This window comes from Manacus candei, unplaced genomic scaffold (genome assembly GCF_025592945.1).
Source record: "Manacus candei isolate 608988 ecotype Guabito, Panama unplaced genomic scaffold, ASM2559294v1 h1tg000033l, whole genome shotgun sequence".
NCBI lineage: Eukaryota > Metazoa > Chordata > Aves > Passeriformes > Pipridae > Manacus > Manacus candei.
Window position 1 is genome coordinate 5723876 of NW_026138081.1, and position 13415 is coordinate 5737290.

The 13415-nt window shown below is 42.5% G+C and overlaps 2 protein-coding genes across 2 annotated transcripts in view; both read right to left on the reverse strand.

Moving 5' to 3' along the window:
• Positions 1-4352: 4352 nt before the first annotated feature.
• Positions 4353-12124, reverse strand: SYNJ2BP (synaptojanin 2 binding protein). The gene is made up of 4 exons (XM_051791608.1): positions 11964-12124; positions 8066-8202; positions 6470-6565; positions 4353-5027 (listed from the first exon to the last, which is right to left on the reverse strand). The coding sequence occupies exons 1-4, from the start codon at positions 12028-12030 to the stop codon at positions 4887-4889; spliced, it is 441 nt and encodes a 146-aa protein (XP_051647568.1). The 5' UTR covers positions 12031-12124; the 3' UTR covers positions 4353-4886.
• Positions 8086-13415, reverse strand: part of MED6 (mediator complex subunit 6) — a 30683-nt gene continuing 25353 nt past the window's right edge. The window contains exon 9 of the mRNA XM_051791595.1: positions 8086-8202. The gene's annotated coding sequence lies outside the window, so the exon portion shown is untranslated. The remainder of the gene's footprint in view (positions 8203-13415) is intronic.

A 13415-nucleotide genomic window follows, 5' to 3' on the forward strand; every position in this document is an offset into this window, starting at 1 on the left:
GAAAGAAGCCTTAAATATTGTAATTCTTTTATCCCCTTTTCTACTCTGTTTTTTTGTTTCAGTGATTTAGAAGTTTACTAAAACATGCTGAGGAGTGATGAATGCAAAAGATCATTTGGGGTAACTGGACCCCCTATTTCATGTATTGCATCTGGACTCCCACACAGCCTATGTACTTAAGTGGGACAGCAAATATTTCCTCCTGGGAATCCCCATGCTAACATCTTTCAAAACCAGACTGCTAATATCTCAAATATTCTAAATTTAAAAAACATCTTTAAGGATGTTGAGAGGTCGTGAAGAGATGAAGAGGTGGTGATGATAGGGAGGAGAACTTTACCAAAACAAAACATGGCTGGAAGACTTGGGACACAGAAACAAGCATGAAAGCTTGGTGAATTATCTCAAATCATTCACATACCGCTTTGATTAATTACCCTGCATAGTCAGCACAGTTACTCTTCTTTACTAAGAGCTTCAACCTAGGAAAGTTGGTTTTGGCAGCCAGGTAAGACAGATACAGTCACTCTACAGTGAAGTTTGCCTGTGACAAGTTACAGATACAGCAGCAAGTGCAAAAGCTTTCAAATTTGACATGGAAAGACATTCTGAGCCTGTACAGCATTGCTCTTCATTTAAACTTGTATATGTTCTCATCATATGTGGCTCTGTCTTGAAGGAAGCATTGAAAGACCTGGAGTTCTCCTCAGTTGCACATACAGAGAGAGAGCAGAGCTCCAGAGATGACACGTACCAAGCACTACAGCACTGACAAGGGTATAGTTAAGGCCCTCCTTCATATTTCACCACATAAGCCTTCCCTTGGGCACCCAGCGTGTGGAAAATTGTCCCATTAGCAAATTATCTGCTCTTTCCTTCATCCTGGATACGGGAAAATTACTTCCATAGGTAAAACCCACATCAATAAATTAGGAAAGAGGCTAGGAAAAAGACTGTCCCATAAAGCTCACCTGACCTGATTCTTACCCTGGTATCAGTTTCTGCCAGCAAGAGAACAGATGAAGTTTACTGACCACTCAGATGTAATCTACTTAGTACTACTCGACATGCCGATACATGCATTGTTAAAAAATCAATGCCATGCATTATCAAAATGCATCCATTAAACAGATAAAGAAGCCAACAATCAGGAGATACCAACAGCTACTGAAAAATCATAACCATGGAGGGAAGTTGCCCCCATACCAAACGCCATTCGGTATTTTAGCTGATTTACCCCTCATGTGGCAATGTTGTTTTTTCTATGGTTTACAGATTCCTTAGGGCACTTGAGACTGCAAATGAAGAAAGGGAAAGCTCTATGCAACTCCTAAGATACTTGTAAAAGTTATTTAAGAAAAACAAGCTCTTAGGAATTGGTGCTTAAATTTTTTTTGCACTTATCTGTACCTTAAAAAAATTTTAAAGGTTTGCAGATAAAAATTATATTACAAAACTCCTACTATAGGGTATTAGCATGGTCAAAAGTGAGAATCCCACGTGGTTGGGGTGTCTGGATTTTACAAAGCAATATGGAAACTGGAAACAGTACGGAGCCACAGAAACTACTCAAAGAGAGAAAGTACCCTACACTGAGAATCCTAAAGTTGACTTCTTTTCTTAAATATAATGAGCAAGGTAAGGCAACTACAACACACAAATCCCCTCAAAGGGAGGGACTATCAGTTACAAGAGGCCTCTTTAATCGAGCACAGAACCACCTAACAAACCAGTTGTTGGAACGTAAAGGCAAACTGAAAGCAACGCACCTCTCACTCCCACACACTCCCTTCTAGTTTGTGTTAATTAAAAAGTGCCAGAAGTAGTACACCTACCAATCTTCAGATCAAGTCTGGCTGCTTTTTCTCACTGTCATGTCCTAGTAAAATATTTATTATTAGCACATACAATTCTGAAGACTCTGAGACACAAAAGCCTAGAATATACAGGAAGTCAAACTAGATAGATGTCTTTAAACTATGAATATGAAAATCTAGTCTTTAGAAGACCAGTAGGTTCACAATACATTTGAGGGACCCAGATGAGAATGGGAGAGAAACACAGGGATTTAAGAGTTTCAGCTGCCCTCAGTATTAATGGCAAATGAGCTCTTAAAACAAACAAACAAACAAACAAACAGTTAGGTTGCTTTTATGTTTCTCTCAAAGATTTCAACTTACCTTTTTTTTAAATCCCAGAGATTTAAGTTGTAACAAAAGCTAAAATTCTCTCAGATCACTTGTACTTACAAGCTGTTCTCACTAGATTTTTTTTTAATTCACTTCTTCCACAATTATAGAAAATGTAGATACAGCATTTTGTGCACAGATTAAACTCAAGGCTACAGAAACCACACGGTGGAAAAGACTGGAAAAACCAGAAAGTTTAGATGAGACAGTTAAGCTGCTGAGAGAAAGTAATACAAGACAGTTCACAGGAGAGTTCAGAGCTGAGATATTTTCCACTTGGATTTTGTCAATAAATGGGACAAGAAGGGGCTGGGGATTGGAAAAGGGATTGTTTGGTACTCCCTAGGCACTAGTTTGAAGGAGGCAGACATAGAAAGGTGTTCCTGGCTGTTAGACTGGATGGTTTAAATTCTGAGTAAAAACTACTACTCAAATTTCTGGAAAAGCTACTGACTGAATGCTGTGGTACTAAAATCATTCCATAACTGTGAAAAGAAATCCAAAGGAACACTATGCACCAGAAAGAGCCTTTTCTTGGTCAATAAGTCACACCATTATCTGGGCACTGGATATAACCCTCTCCCTGCTGCAACACAGGTGGTAATCATGTCCGAACAGTATCAAAGTCCCAAAGCTGAAAGGTTAAAAAAATCAAACAAGCAAAAAATCCCAAAGGCTTTGCTTTCTCTTAGGTCAATGGAAAATGAGTGAAACTAACTTCCTTCTGCAAATTCTCATCCTCCTAGCCTGTTCCATATACTCCTTCTCATCACAAAAACTTAGCTCAGGCAAGGGCTAACAAGATGTTTGTTCCAGATGGGCCGTTTCCTTACTGTCTGCATCTTTATTCTGAAGGATGCGATAAAACACCATCGACTGCTAATCATCCTTCATAATACACACATGTGCTCCACGTGGACACCACAGCCAAATATTCAGAGAAGGTCACGGACAAACAAGCTGGTTCATGCTGTACCTGCAACGATCTGCCTGAACAGCAGCCCTGCTGCTATCAGGCATAACTGGTTCGCAGGCCAAGGCAAGTCACTGCATGCATCAGCTCAGGCCATCCAACACCAATATACGTTCAACAAACCTCAAGTCTGTTCCTAAAGTCCCCTAAGAACATGGAGCAAAATTCCTCCCATTTCCTCTTCCCACTACACTAGAGCAGTTTATAGGCCAAAGTAGTATTTCATGAGGTTTAAGTGCTCTGAGACTCCATGGTGATTTAGGAATGCCACGTATAATAGCATACCGCTTCCATCTCCGGCAGACAGCAGGACAAGCCCTGAGCAAACACCACAATACATCAGCAATGTCCTGCTAGAATAATAAAGAACAGAGATAAGTAAAGCAACAAGACACCAGTTTTTCTTTGTTTGAATACATATATTGCATATGTGACTGGTTTTTTTTGCATCATACAGACCAGACCATGCATTCTGCTTTTCTTTTACAAAAAACCCAAAACATATTGACAAGAGCAACAGGTCTTACCCCATAGAGCTCATATCAGCTGGGGTATTTAAAACTATTCAAATCACAGTGAGGAGAATGAGACCCTGCAGGTAAATTCAGCAATGTGCTTTCCAGAGCAATGGTCTCTCCCTCTGGTTTTACTTGCTAAGGTTTACCCTGACTTAAAGCTGTCAGTCTATCTCCTGAACATCATACAACACAAACAAGCAATAGCCAGGATGATCCCAGCCTGCTCTCAGTTTCTCCCTTTCAATCATCATGAGATGTTCTAACTGCAGAGAGCAAGTTACTTTATCTGAAGTATTCCCCATGAAAAAAACAACCCCCAAACCAGACCTTTAACCTGAGAGATGCAGACTTCAATCCAGTTGATGAATGGAAGGACTTCATTACTCATCTAAAGGCTCTTCTGCAGCTTCAACATGCTTAAATCTCTTGCCTCCACTTATCCTTGTGATTCAGTTGTCTGCCTGTCTCTCTCTCTCCAGTATGCTACTATTTTGCGGAAAGCTTTCTCTTACAACCCTGACTCAAGAATGAGCAGACATTTTGACAAACAAAACCTTTTTCTAGTGGCAGGCTATCTTCTATCTTTCCACAACTGGCAAAATACCTCACCAATACTGCATATTACTGTTAAATCAGCAGCTACACCAATGATTTTACCTGCAAAACCACATATTAGATTTTACACATTTTTCTTAAGGCATTTATTTAGCAACAACCAACAAAAATTCAATGGAAAAAATAATATACCCTCTGCATTGCTTCTCTTTATTCATGCTTCAGACAGGGATCATTAGTTTCAAGAAAAAATTCTGTGGAAACAAGGTAAAGCCTCTAGTAAATATTTTTGATTTAAAATCACCCCAACTCCCACACCCTTTAACCAACAGTTACATCTTAAAATGTGGAATAGATGAGTGTGTTTGAAAGTTCGTGGTGCAAAATAGAGGAGGATGGCAAAACCTCCTCAGATTTGTCCAAAAAACAGCTATCCCACTTTTTACATAAATACAGTCTTCTCCTTTCCCCTTTTCCTCTCTGTTTCCATCAACCCTGCAACAAAATCAATATATAAGAACATCAGCAGCAGCTTTCATGATAGGCAATGATCCTTTTTGACATCAGTCTGTGACACGATCGTTGATTCTCTATCTTTAAATTACATCATAGTTGTGTAAAATATGCAGTGATATCCCAAACGTGAACTCTTCACATCCGCTGTCGATACCTCAGCCAGATCCAGACTGCTGTTGCGGCAAGCGCCAGGCCTGGCACAAGAATGGCTGCTAGAGGAAGCCCACCTGATTCTCCATCGCTTTGATGACCCACAGGGCCATTTTGTGGCTGCAACTACAAGGAAAAAAAGAAGTTATTTGTGTCAGAACCCATCACAGGAGAGCCTCCAGTTTGGTGTCTGGACCAGCTGGTTCTGTAAGGATGTTCAAGACAGTTTCCCCACTATCTGTGGGGAAGGTTAAAACAGCTTTGTATGGACTGAGCTTAACTGCAGAGTATCCAGTCAGTATCAGGCATGTTCGTGTTTCTCTGACACTTTGTAAACTAGGACTCTAACGAACTGAAGCAGGATACAGCAGAAACAATAACACACACATACCCAGTCATCCACTGATAAACTTCCCATCACACCACTTCCTCCTCATTACCAGGAAAAGGACATCACTAGTTATCTCTGTTTTTCTTACCTACCCTCTACACTGGTCCAGAAGACTTACTCCTTTGCTAAGGGAGTAGAAAAGGGATCTCAACCCACCTCTCCCCACCAACATGCTTCAGGTTGATCAGCATTTCTTTTGTCAATTTCAATGCTAGCCAGAAATTAAGAATTCAATGCTAACAAAGGACTGATGATTCCTCTCTGTTTATATCTCAAATAGTGCCAGTACATTCAAACTACAGCAGTCCCCATTTCGTATTATCGTAAAATCCTTTAGGTTGGAAAAGACCTTTAAGATCATCAAGTCTTGCCATTAACCCAGCACTGCCAAGTCCACCATTAAATTAAGCCCCACATCTACACATTTTTTAAATGCCTCCAGGGATGGTGATTCAACCACTTCCCTCAACAGCGTGTTCCAACGTTGGACAATCCTTTCAAGTGAAGAAATTCTTCCTAACAGCCAACCTAAACTTCCCCTGGTGTAACTTGAGGACATCTCCCCTTGTCCTACCGCTTCTTACTCAGAAGAAGAGGCTGACACCCACCTCCCTACAACCTCCTTTCAGGTAGTTGTAGAGAGCGATAAGGTCTCCCCTGAGTCTCCTTTTCTCCGGGCTAAACAATCCCAGTTCCCTCAGCTGCTCCTCATAAGACTTGTACTCCAGACTCTTCACCAGCTCATTGTCCTTTTCTGGACACACTCCAGTGCCTCAGTGTCTTTCTTGTAGTGGTGGGCCACACACACATCTCAACACTAACATGAGTGATGACCTCTGAAAACAACAGAGGAATTCTGTGTCCAGTAAAATTTTGGTCATTGAAACAAAACTGGAGAACTCGAGATTCTCTCTTCACAGACAAACCTTTACCTCTGAGAAAGGAGATCTGTGAGCAAACACACCATACTCCAGCAAAACAAAGACAAAGCAATACGCAGACAATTACAGCTGTGGCAACTAGAGAAGGCCATAGGTCAAAAAAGATCTTTATATGCACATGTCACACGGAGCACCTGGACATAGTACTCTTCTTCCTTATCAAATAGACAGCTACCAATCATAAAAACCAGTCTAAACTGAGCCAGCAATAACCCTAAGAAACAGGTAACACATACCCTGCGCTGAATTTTCAGAGACACATCACAGCCTGCATTCCTGAACAGTTCCACAGCATCCTTGTGCCGCAAATCCTTCAAGTCTTTGCCATTGACCTAGCAAAAAAGGAAAAGGAGAACCAGATGCTGAAGACAAAAAAAGCAAATTTTTAATGACACAGGCTAACATAGGAAGGAGATAAAAATCTTCATCTTCCACAAAATTCTGTATTTGGGGCATGATACTATAATCAGCAATATCAATATTCATCCACTCATATTATAGATGTATTTTTATACGTTGAGGCAGAACATGAGAAACACCAAGCCAAAACACTGAGGGTACTGAAAAAAACTACCTAGAAGCAAAATCAGAATATAAGACCACAGTTGTGTCAATAGCAGCTTCTGATGCTGTTGCTTTACTGGAAACAAATCAAAGGTGTGATTCTGACAGCTAATGAAAACAAAAGAGCAGCTACAGCAAAATTATTATTATGAGTCTCTTTCCCACATTGTTCCCTCTACTGGTTCACCTTTGAAACCCTGCTGTTTGAGAAAGTGTTGTAAACATAAATAAAAAAGCACACTGATGTAACAAAACAAAACAAAAATACTTATATACTTATTGGCATCCCCTTGAAAGTGGTAGGATTTTTCTTAATTTAAAATAATATATCATGGCAGAAAGCTTTATAGCCTACTTGATTTCATTCACTAAGTGGTTATATTATCCTAATTTTTTATTTTCATCTCCATTACCCATAACTGTATCCCCTAAGATCACATCCAGTGCCTCCCTTCTCTTCATATTTAGATACCCCAAACACAAGTACATAAATATTAAACTGTCGAGAAAAGATAGGATAATATTCTCTATTTAACTTAGGATCATTTCATGGATCAATAATAGGTTCCAACTAGTGCAAGGCAGTCTATAGAGGCTAAAAATATTGCATGTGGAACATAATAATCAAGTGTAAAATAAAATTAAGGAGTATTAAAAGATTGTGTATCACACTAGAAGATGCTACTTCTTCACCCATCACTTCGTAAAGCATATTGTCTTGTATGATTGCCAGCTGACTGAAGAACCAGTGGGACTGAACATCAGTCATCTTAAAACATTTTTCTAAAAGGAGAAGCAGCCTGTATTATTCCTGAGGAGCTGAAATGAAAACAAGAATTTTATGGTCTAGAAGTTTTATAGTTAAAAAATCCCCCTGAGCAAAAGGATCAGTAATCATGGATTACCGGTCAAAAAATGGAAAACTTTTATTTACATGTGTGTAAATGACGATCCATTGTGAACAAGAGAAGTTCTGATGGATTCTATAACCTTAGGAAGGCAAGTCACAGAGGAAACACAAATGCAGCACCATGGAGTGCTTCTGAGACAAATCAAGAAGGCAAAAGAGATGAGCACATCTGTAGAGGCAGCACTCAAAGCTCTCCCCAGAACCCCAAGATAGCTCCTCCATGAAGACTGCTCAGCATCACCTAATTGCATTCACCAAATCATTCCTCTCTGTGCAGTGATGGCAAACCTGCCTCTCATATCGCATCACTGATAACAGCACTTCAAGAACACACGGGGCGACAGAGGACAGGGCTTACCGCTAAAATTTTATCTCCTTCTTGTAATCGGCCATCAAGGTAAGCTGCCCCATCCTTTTTGATCCGGCTGACATAGATGCTGTTGTCATTGGAAATGTACTGCTGATCTGTCCCACCAACAATGTTGAAGCCCAGCCCTAAGGTAAGCCAAAGAGAAAACCGATGAGAAAAAGCTCAAAGCTTCAGATATTCTTGCTGTCTTGCTTATTGGGAATGCACCTTCCCACGATGCCCTACTTTCTTCACCACACTAAAACTCACAGCACGTAAATCTACATCATCCTTTTAAACTATCACTGTCTAGAAATTAGTCTCACAAAACTGGTCTTGAAAGCAGAGGAGAGACACTAAATGCCTGAGGAACCAGATGCTTCATTTCACAAAACATGGTGAGCTGTATTCAGGGTGTTGGGGAATACTGAGGGACGTGCCATCATTTCTGAGATGCCGGTTCAGCCCTCAGCAGGAATACACTTCTTCAGCACAGCATGAAGGAAAATGAAATCATTTTGCATTTTGTATGAGGCCATAGTAAATCATTACCTTTGAGCAACAAGAAATCGTGCCTGACAAGCATTTTGTGAGCTGGGAAACAGAGTAAGGAAGGCAAGAAACATCAGACCCTGTCTACAGATGATGAAGAAACAGGTAAGCAGAACTGTACTAGGGCTCAGAAGGCTCCCCTTCCACATCCCAGGAGCTGGAACTGGTGTGCTTTGCCTCCAAGAATAAGACTAGCCTATATGAAGCTACTTCAAATTGTATGTAATCATTTTGTTCTGTTACATGAATTCAAAACGTGACACGAAATAAAGACAAAGTTTGCAGATTTAAAGTAAAACAAAAAAGAATATGCATACATTAAACAGAACTGATGTCCACATTTTTGCCATTTTATATCGTTCTTTAAAGTAAGCCTCAGTTACAGATATCTAGCTGGATCCAGCTTCTGGATTAAAGTTAAAATTTCTTGCTTCATCAAAACCCAGAAGAACAAACTGAATTCAGAATCTGGGAATCTAGAAAACCACAGGTTATGAGAGCACATTCCCCATTGCACATGCAGCTAAGATTGTCTATAAATAATAATAATACATGACAAGGGACAGGAACAATTCCCTAAGAAGAGGCTTGCAAAGAAATAAGGGAAAGAAAAGCTAAGGAAAAAGAAAAAAAAATCAAATACACAATCAAAGCAAATGAAAAAAAACCCAACATTTTTTTTCTGACATAGACCAGTCATCCAAAAGTTATAGTCAAGAACAGCTGAAGGTAAATTCTGCCCATGTTCAGCCAGGCTGATTTATTTGTTTTCACTTTCTTTCTTATCTTCACTCAAAGTTGTGGCTAGAAACCTTGAGAAGAGGAGTTGCAAATGAAAGTAAAACCACCTTGTGCCTGCTGGGAAGCAGCATTTTAAATCAGTCATAGGACATCAAAGGATTTACAAAATGAGTCATGCTATTTCAAGTGTGCATCTACAGCTCGGAAGTAAAGAAATATTAACTGCAATCTTGCCACGCTTTTTTTTTTTTTTTAAAAATTCCCTTCCTGGCAGCTTCAGACAAGCGAGGAAGAAAATGAAAGCAAGAGCAAATTGAATAAACACTGACTTTTCAACTAGACTAATATCTGTTCCAAGCAGGGGCAGTCGTGAACAATAACACACTCTTCAGTGGAAATAAAAAAGAAAAAATTAAAAATCCATAAACCTAAAAATTATTTGCCACAAAGTCAATACCCTGGAAACAGGGGAAATCAATACTACAGAAAGTATAAGGTTTAATCAGCACTTATTAAAAAGCCAGAAAGAAGGAGCTAGAGTTTCAGAACACATCGATTCTCTTTCACATATATAAAAGCCCTCAAATATATATATATATATATATATATATATGAAAAAAGTATATATTTTGCAACTTTTCATCCACAATTGGAGAAATAATCAAAAGTCACAGCCTTCATCAGCAGAGGCAAATCTTTGCCAAAGAAGCAGCAATTCACGCTAGATGAAGTTCAATATTCACTGAACTTTTTCACTGTGTCTTTCCTTTCCAGCACTTAAACTTCCACTCTGGCTAAAAATATCTTCCCTATAATTCCTTGAGCTCTCTACTATTCTCTCCCTTACAATTCATGTAGCCATAGAAAGAGACACAGCACAGCCAGAAGAAAAGGAGCAAGGGGAGGAAGGGAGCACATGGCACTAAGTCTCTTGTCTAAAAGGAACCAGAAGCAGAATGGTAAAGCTTTAAAAGTGGGCTCTGGGCTAAAGTTCTCACCCTCCCTGAGGCTGCAGACCTCCCTATGCCTCATTTACCCTCCCTGAAACTAAAAAAGTACCTCAAAAAGACATGAAAAAAATTATAATTGCCAGGATTAGAAAAAAAAAGAACTGAATACAAGGAAAGTTGAAAAAGAGACATATACACACCATTTTGCCACTGGAAATACATTCAACACCTCAGCAAACTTTTGCCAGAGATGCTTAGCATCAGACCTATTTTAACAAGTTGCAGTCAAAACCATGATTTGGGAGACTATGGTATTACACTGTGCTTCACAGATAATAGTGTTTTGTTCCTTCCACAGAAATGAATTCATATGGTAAGTACATTAAGGCCAAAAGAGGCTGTAGAACCTTCAAATCAAGTAACATAGTTAGAAGCCTAACTAAAAATGCACAGCCCGTCCTAATGACCAGACTTAAATCACAGTGGCCACATCCAAGACCATTCTCAACTCTGCACATCAACATTCCCTTCCACCTCGCTCAAAGTTTTAGGTTCCCAAACGCATGAAAACAGCTTTCCCATCAGAAGCAGCTTTGTTTAGCAAACAGTTTTCACTGACAAGCACAGCTTCATTAGCTTGAGCTCATGGCTCTACAGGCAGGGCTACGCGGCTTTCAGACCAGTGGCCATTCTGGCGAGCAGGGGAGGCAGAGGACTGCACCCCAGGCCCACCCTCTGGGTTCTGATTGCCAGCACAGGGGCCAGGACCTACCAAGAAATACGTTCACCCCAGAAATCGGAAAACGGCACACAGGCCAAGGGTGTGGGTGCTGCAGTCCCTGGGGGGCCCGTGGAGCCGAGGCCAGCCAGCAGCCGCCCCTAACAGTTGTGCAGACAGACAGAAGGGCTGCCACATTTTCTTTTATGCTCTCTTTAATTAAAGACAAGGCCTCACGCACAAAAGTACAGCTGTAGCTCTGAAACCTCCCTGGAGTCAGGATTTTGCTCCAGAGGTTCTTTAGAGCCAAGATTTTGCACAGGAGTTGTACGTTTGGTGCTAACTTGCTGCACTTCTGAAAGTGTGATTTGAATGGCATCATAAATCCTGAAAAGCAAAGCCAAAACAATGCCCCAAGGACTGCCCTGTTCCCTCTCCCCTCCAGCCCGTGCTCCTCTCTCTCACCACCCCGAAGCCCCTCGTGCTACCCCGTACAATGACCGCCAAGCTGACACTACAGGGCACGGTCACTGGGACACACGACTTTGAAATGGCACCTAACTCAGGGTATCCAACGCGGCTGGGCGCTCAACGCCTGCTACTTCACTTGGAAGCGACAGGAGCTCCACCGGAGATGGCAGCTTCCCAGGAAAACCAGAGGCGAGTTGTTCACGGGGACACCGGCCGGGGCTCCCGCAGAGGACCGAGCCTGACCCAGCCAGCTCTCCCTCACCGCAGGGCTGCCCGCTCTCCCTCCCGTCCTCGCCGGCACCTCGCCGCCGGGCCCTCCGCCGCCGCGCCGGTGCCCACCACGGCAGCACTGCCAGCCCCGCCACCACCGCGCGCTCCCGCTCCGGCCTCCTCGGGGGCTCCGCAGGCCTCGGCGCGGCTGCCCCGGCCCGGGAGGCGCCCTGGGCCAGCGCGGGGTGGTAGCCCCCGTCTTTACCTGAAGGTCTGCGGGTGAGGCTGATGATCTCCTCGGCGTAGCCGCCGCCCGCCACGCTGCCGTTCATGCTGCGGCCTGATGAACTCGACACCCGGGGCAGCCGCTCCCGTCCCCTCGGCCGCCGCCGCCGGGCCGCGCCGCGGAGCGCTGGGAGTTGTAGTCCGCGCCGCGGGAAGCGGTGCCAGCGCGTCCTGCGAGCGGCACGGCCCCCGCGCCGGCGGCCCGGAGCTACAGCAGCCCGTGGGACGGGGCTGCTCCCGTGGGCCCTCGGGCCGCCCGCGACCGGCGCTCACTGCAGAGCCTGGAGAGGAGCGGGCCCGCGGGAACCCAGCACAGCGTCCTCCTGCACCCCGCACCGGATCCTACGCGGCATCTGTGCCTGGCCGTGCTTTGCTCCCCAGGCTGGAGCTGGCTTTCTCAGGAAGGTTAAGAAGTAGGTGATTGTTGTCTAGGGGGAACTTAGCAGAGAAAGAGAGAGATATCTGACCTGTTCCCAGCCCTTTTAACTAGCCTCACAGCAAACTGAAAAGCAGATCAGACAGTGATGGGCAGGAGCAAAAGCCAAATGCAGGCAAATTGCAGAGAGAGTGTCTATGCCATTGCCTAGATATCCTGGGATACAATAAAGTAATGCTCTAGATTCAGAAGCACAAATGGTACACACTGACTGCCACTGCTGGGACAATAAATACCTACCTATGCCCTAACAAGGCATTTGGTTTGAGGATTTGAGAAATTTCCTCAAAACTCTACAGATAATTACCTAGCAATAAAGTGCAAAGTAGTTCAACTTGTCTAACAGAGAAGCCACTTGAACCTGGCACTCTGTATGACGGGGATTTCTTGAACCAACAGATTCTTTGGAAATAAACAGCAAGGCAAAATTTATCATTACTTATTTCCTTATTAAACTGTATCCTTATCTATTTCAGCACATGCTACAAGTATGTCAATACAGACAATGACAACAGGGAACAATGAACAGGCCTGATCCAATTAAATTGCCTGATTGCTTGGCACTACAAGGTCAGTCACATCTACATGTCGCAGGAACTTCTCTGATGAAAATGAGGACCAGCTGCTCTGGTCTTCAGTGTTAACACTATCAATCAGTTTGTTTGGTATTACAGTACAGATAACAAATATTTTTGACTGCATTCATTCCCAGATGATCTGCATTTTTGGATTTCTGAATTTAATAGGGAGAGGCAATCTGGGTGATGGATCTCTGAATTAGAGGAAGAGTGTGCTATGTGCCTTAATGCTACAACATTATTGCTTAGTGCTAAACTGAGTGTTAGAACACCTGCCTCAGAGGTGGGAGACAGGCATTCAAGGTCCAATTACACCTGCAGTGATGAGCAAAACCATGATTTGTCTATCATGGGAAGACTTCTTAAAAGTTGAGCACAGCATTCAGTTTCACATCTGTTTCAGTCCAGTTCACAGAGT

Coding starts and splice junctions, on each gene's coding strand:
- SYNJ2BP (XM_051791608.1), bottom strand. CDS start 12,030: ATGAACGGCAGCGTGGCGGGCGGCGGCTACGCCGAGGAGATCATCAGC. Junction 8,203..11,963: donor CCTCACCCGCAGACCTTCAG/GTAAAGACGGGG, acceptor GGCTTACCTTAG/GGCTGGGCTTCAACATTGTT. Junction 6,566..8,065: donor AAGGAGATAAAATTTTAGCG/GTAAGCCCTGTC, acceptor CTTTTTTGCTAG/GTCAATGGCAAAGACTTGAA.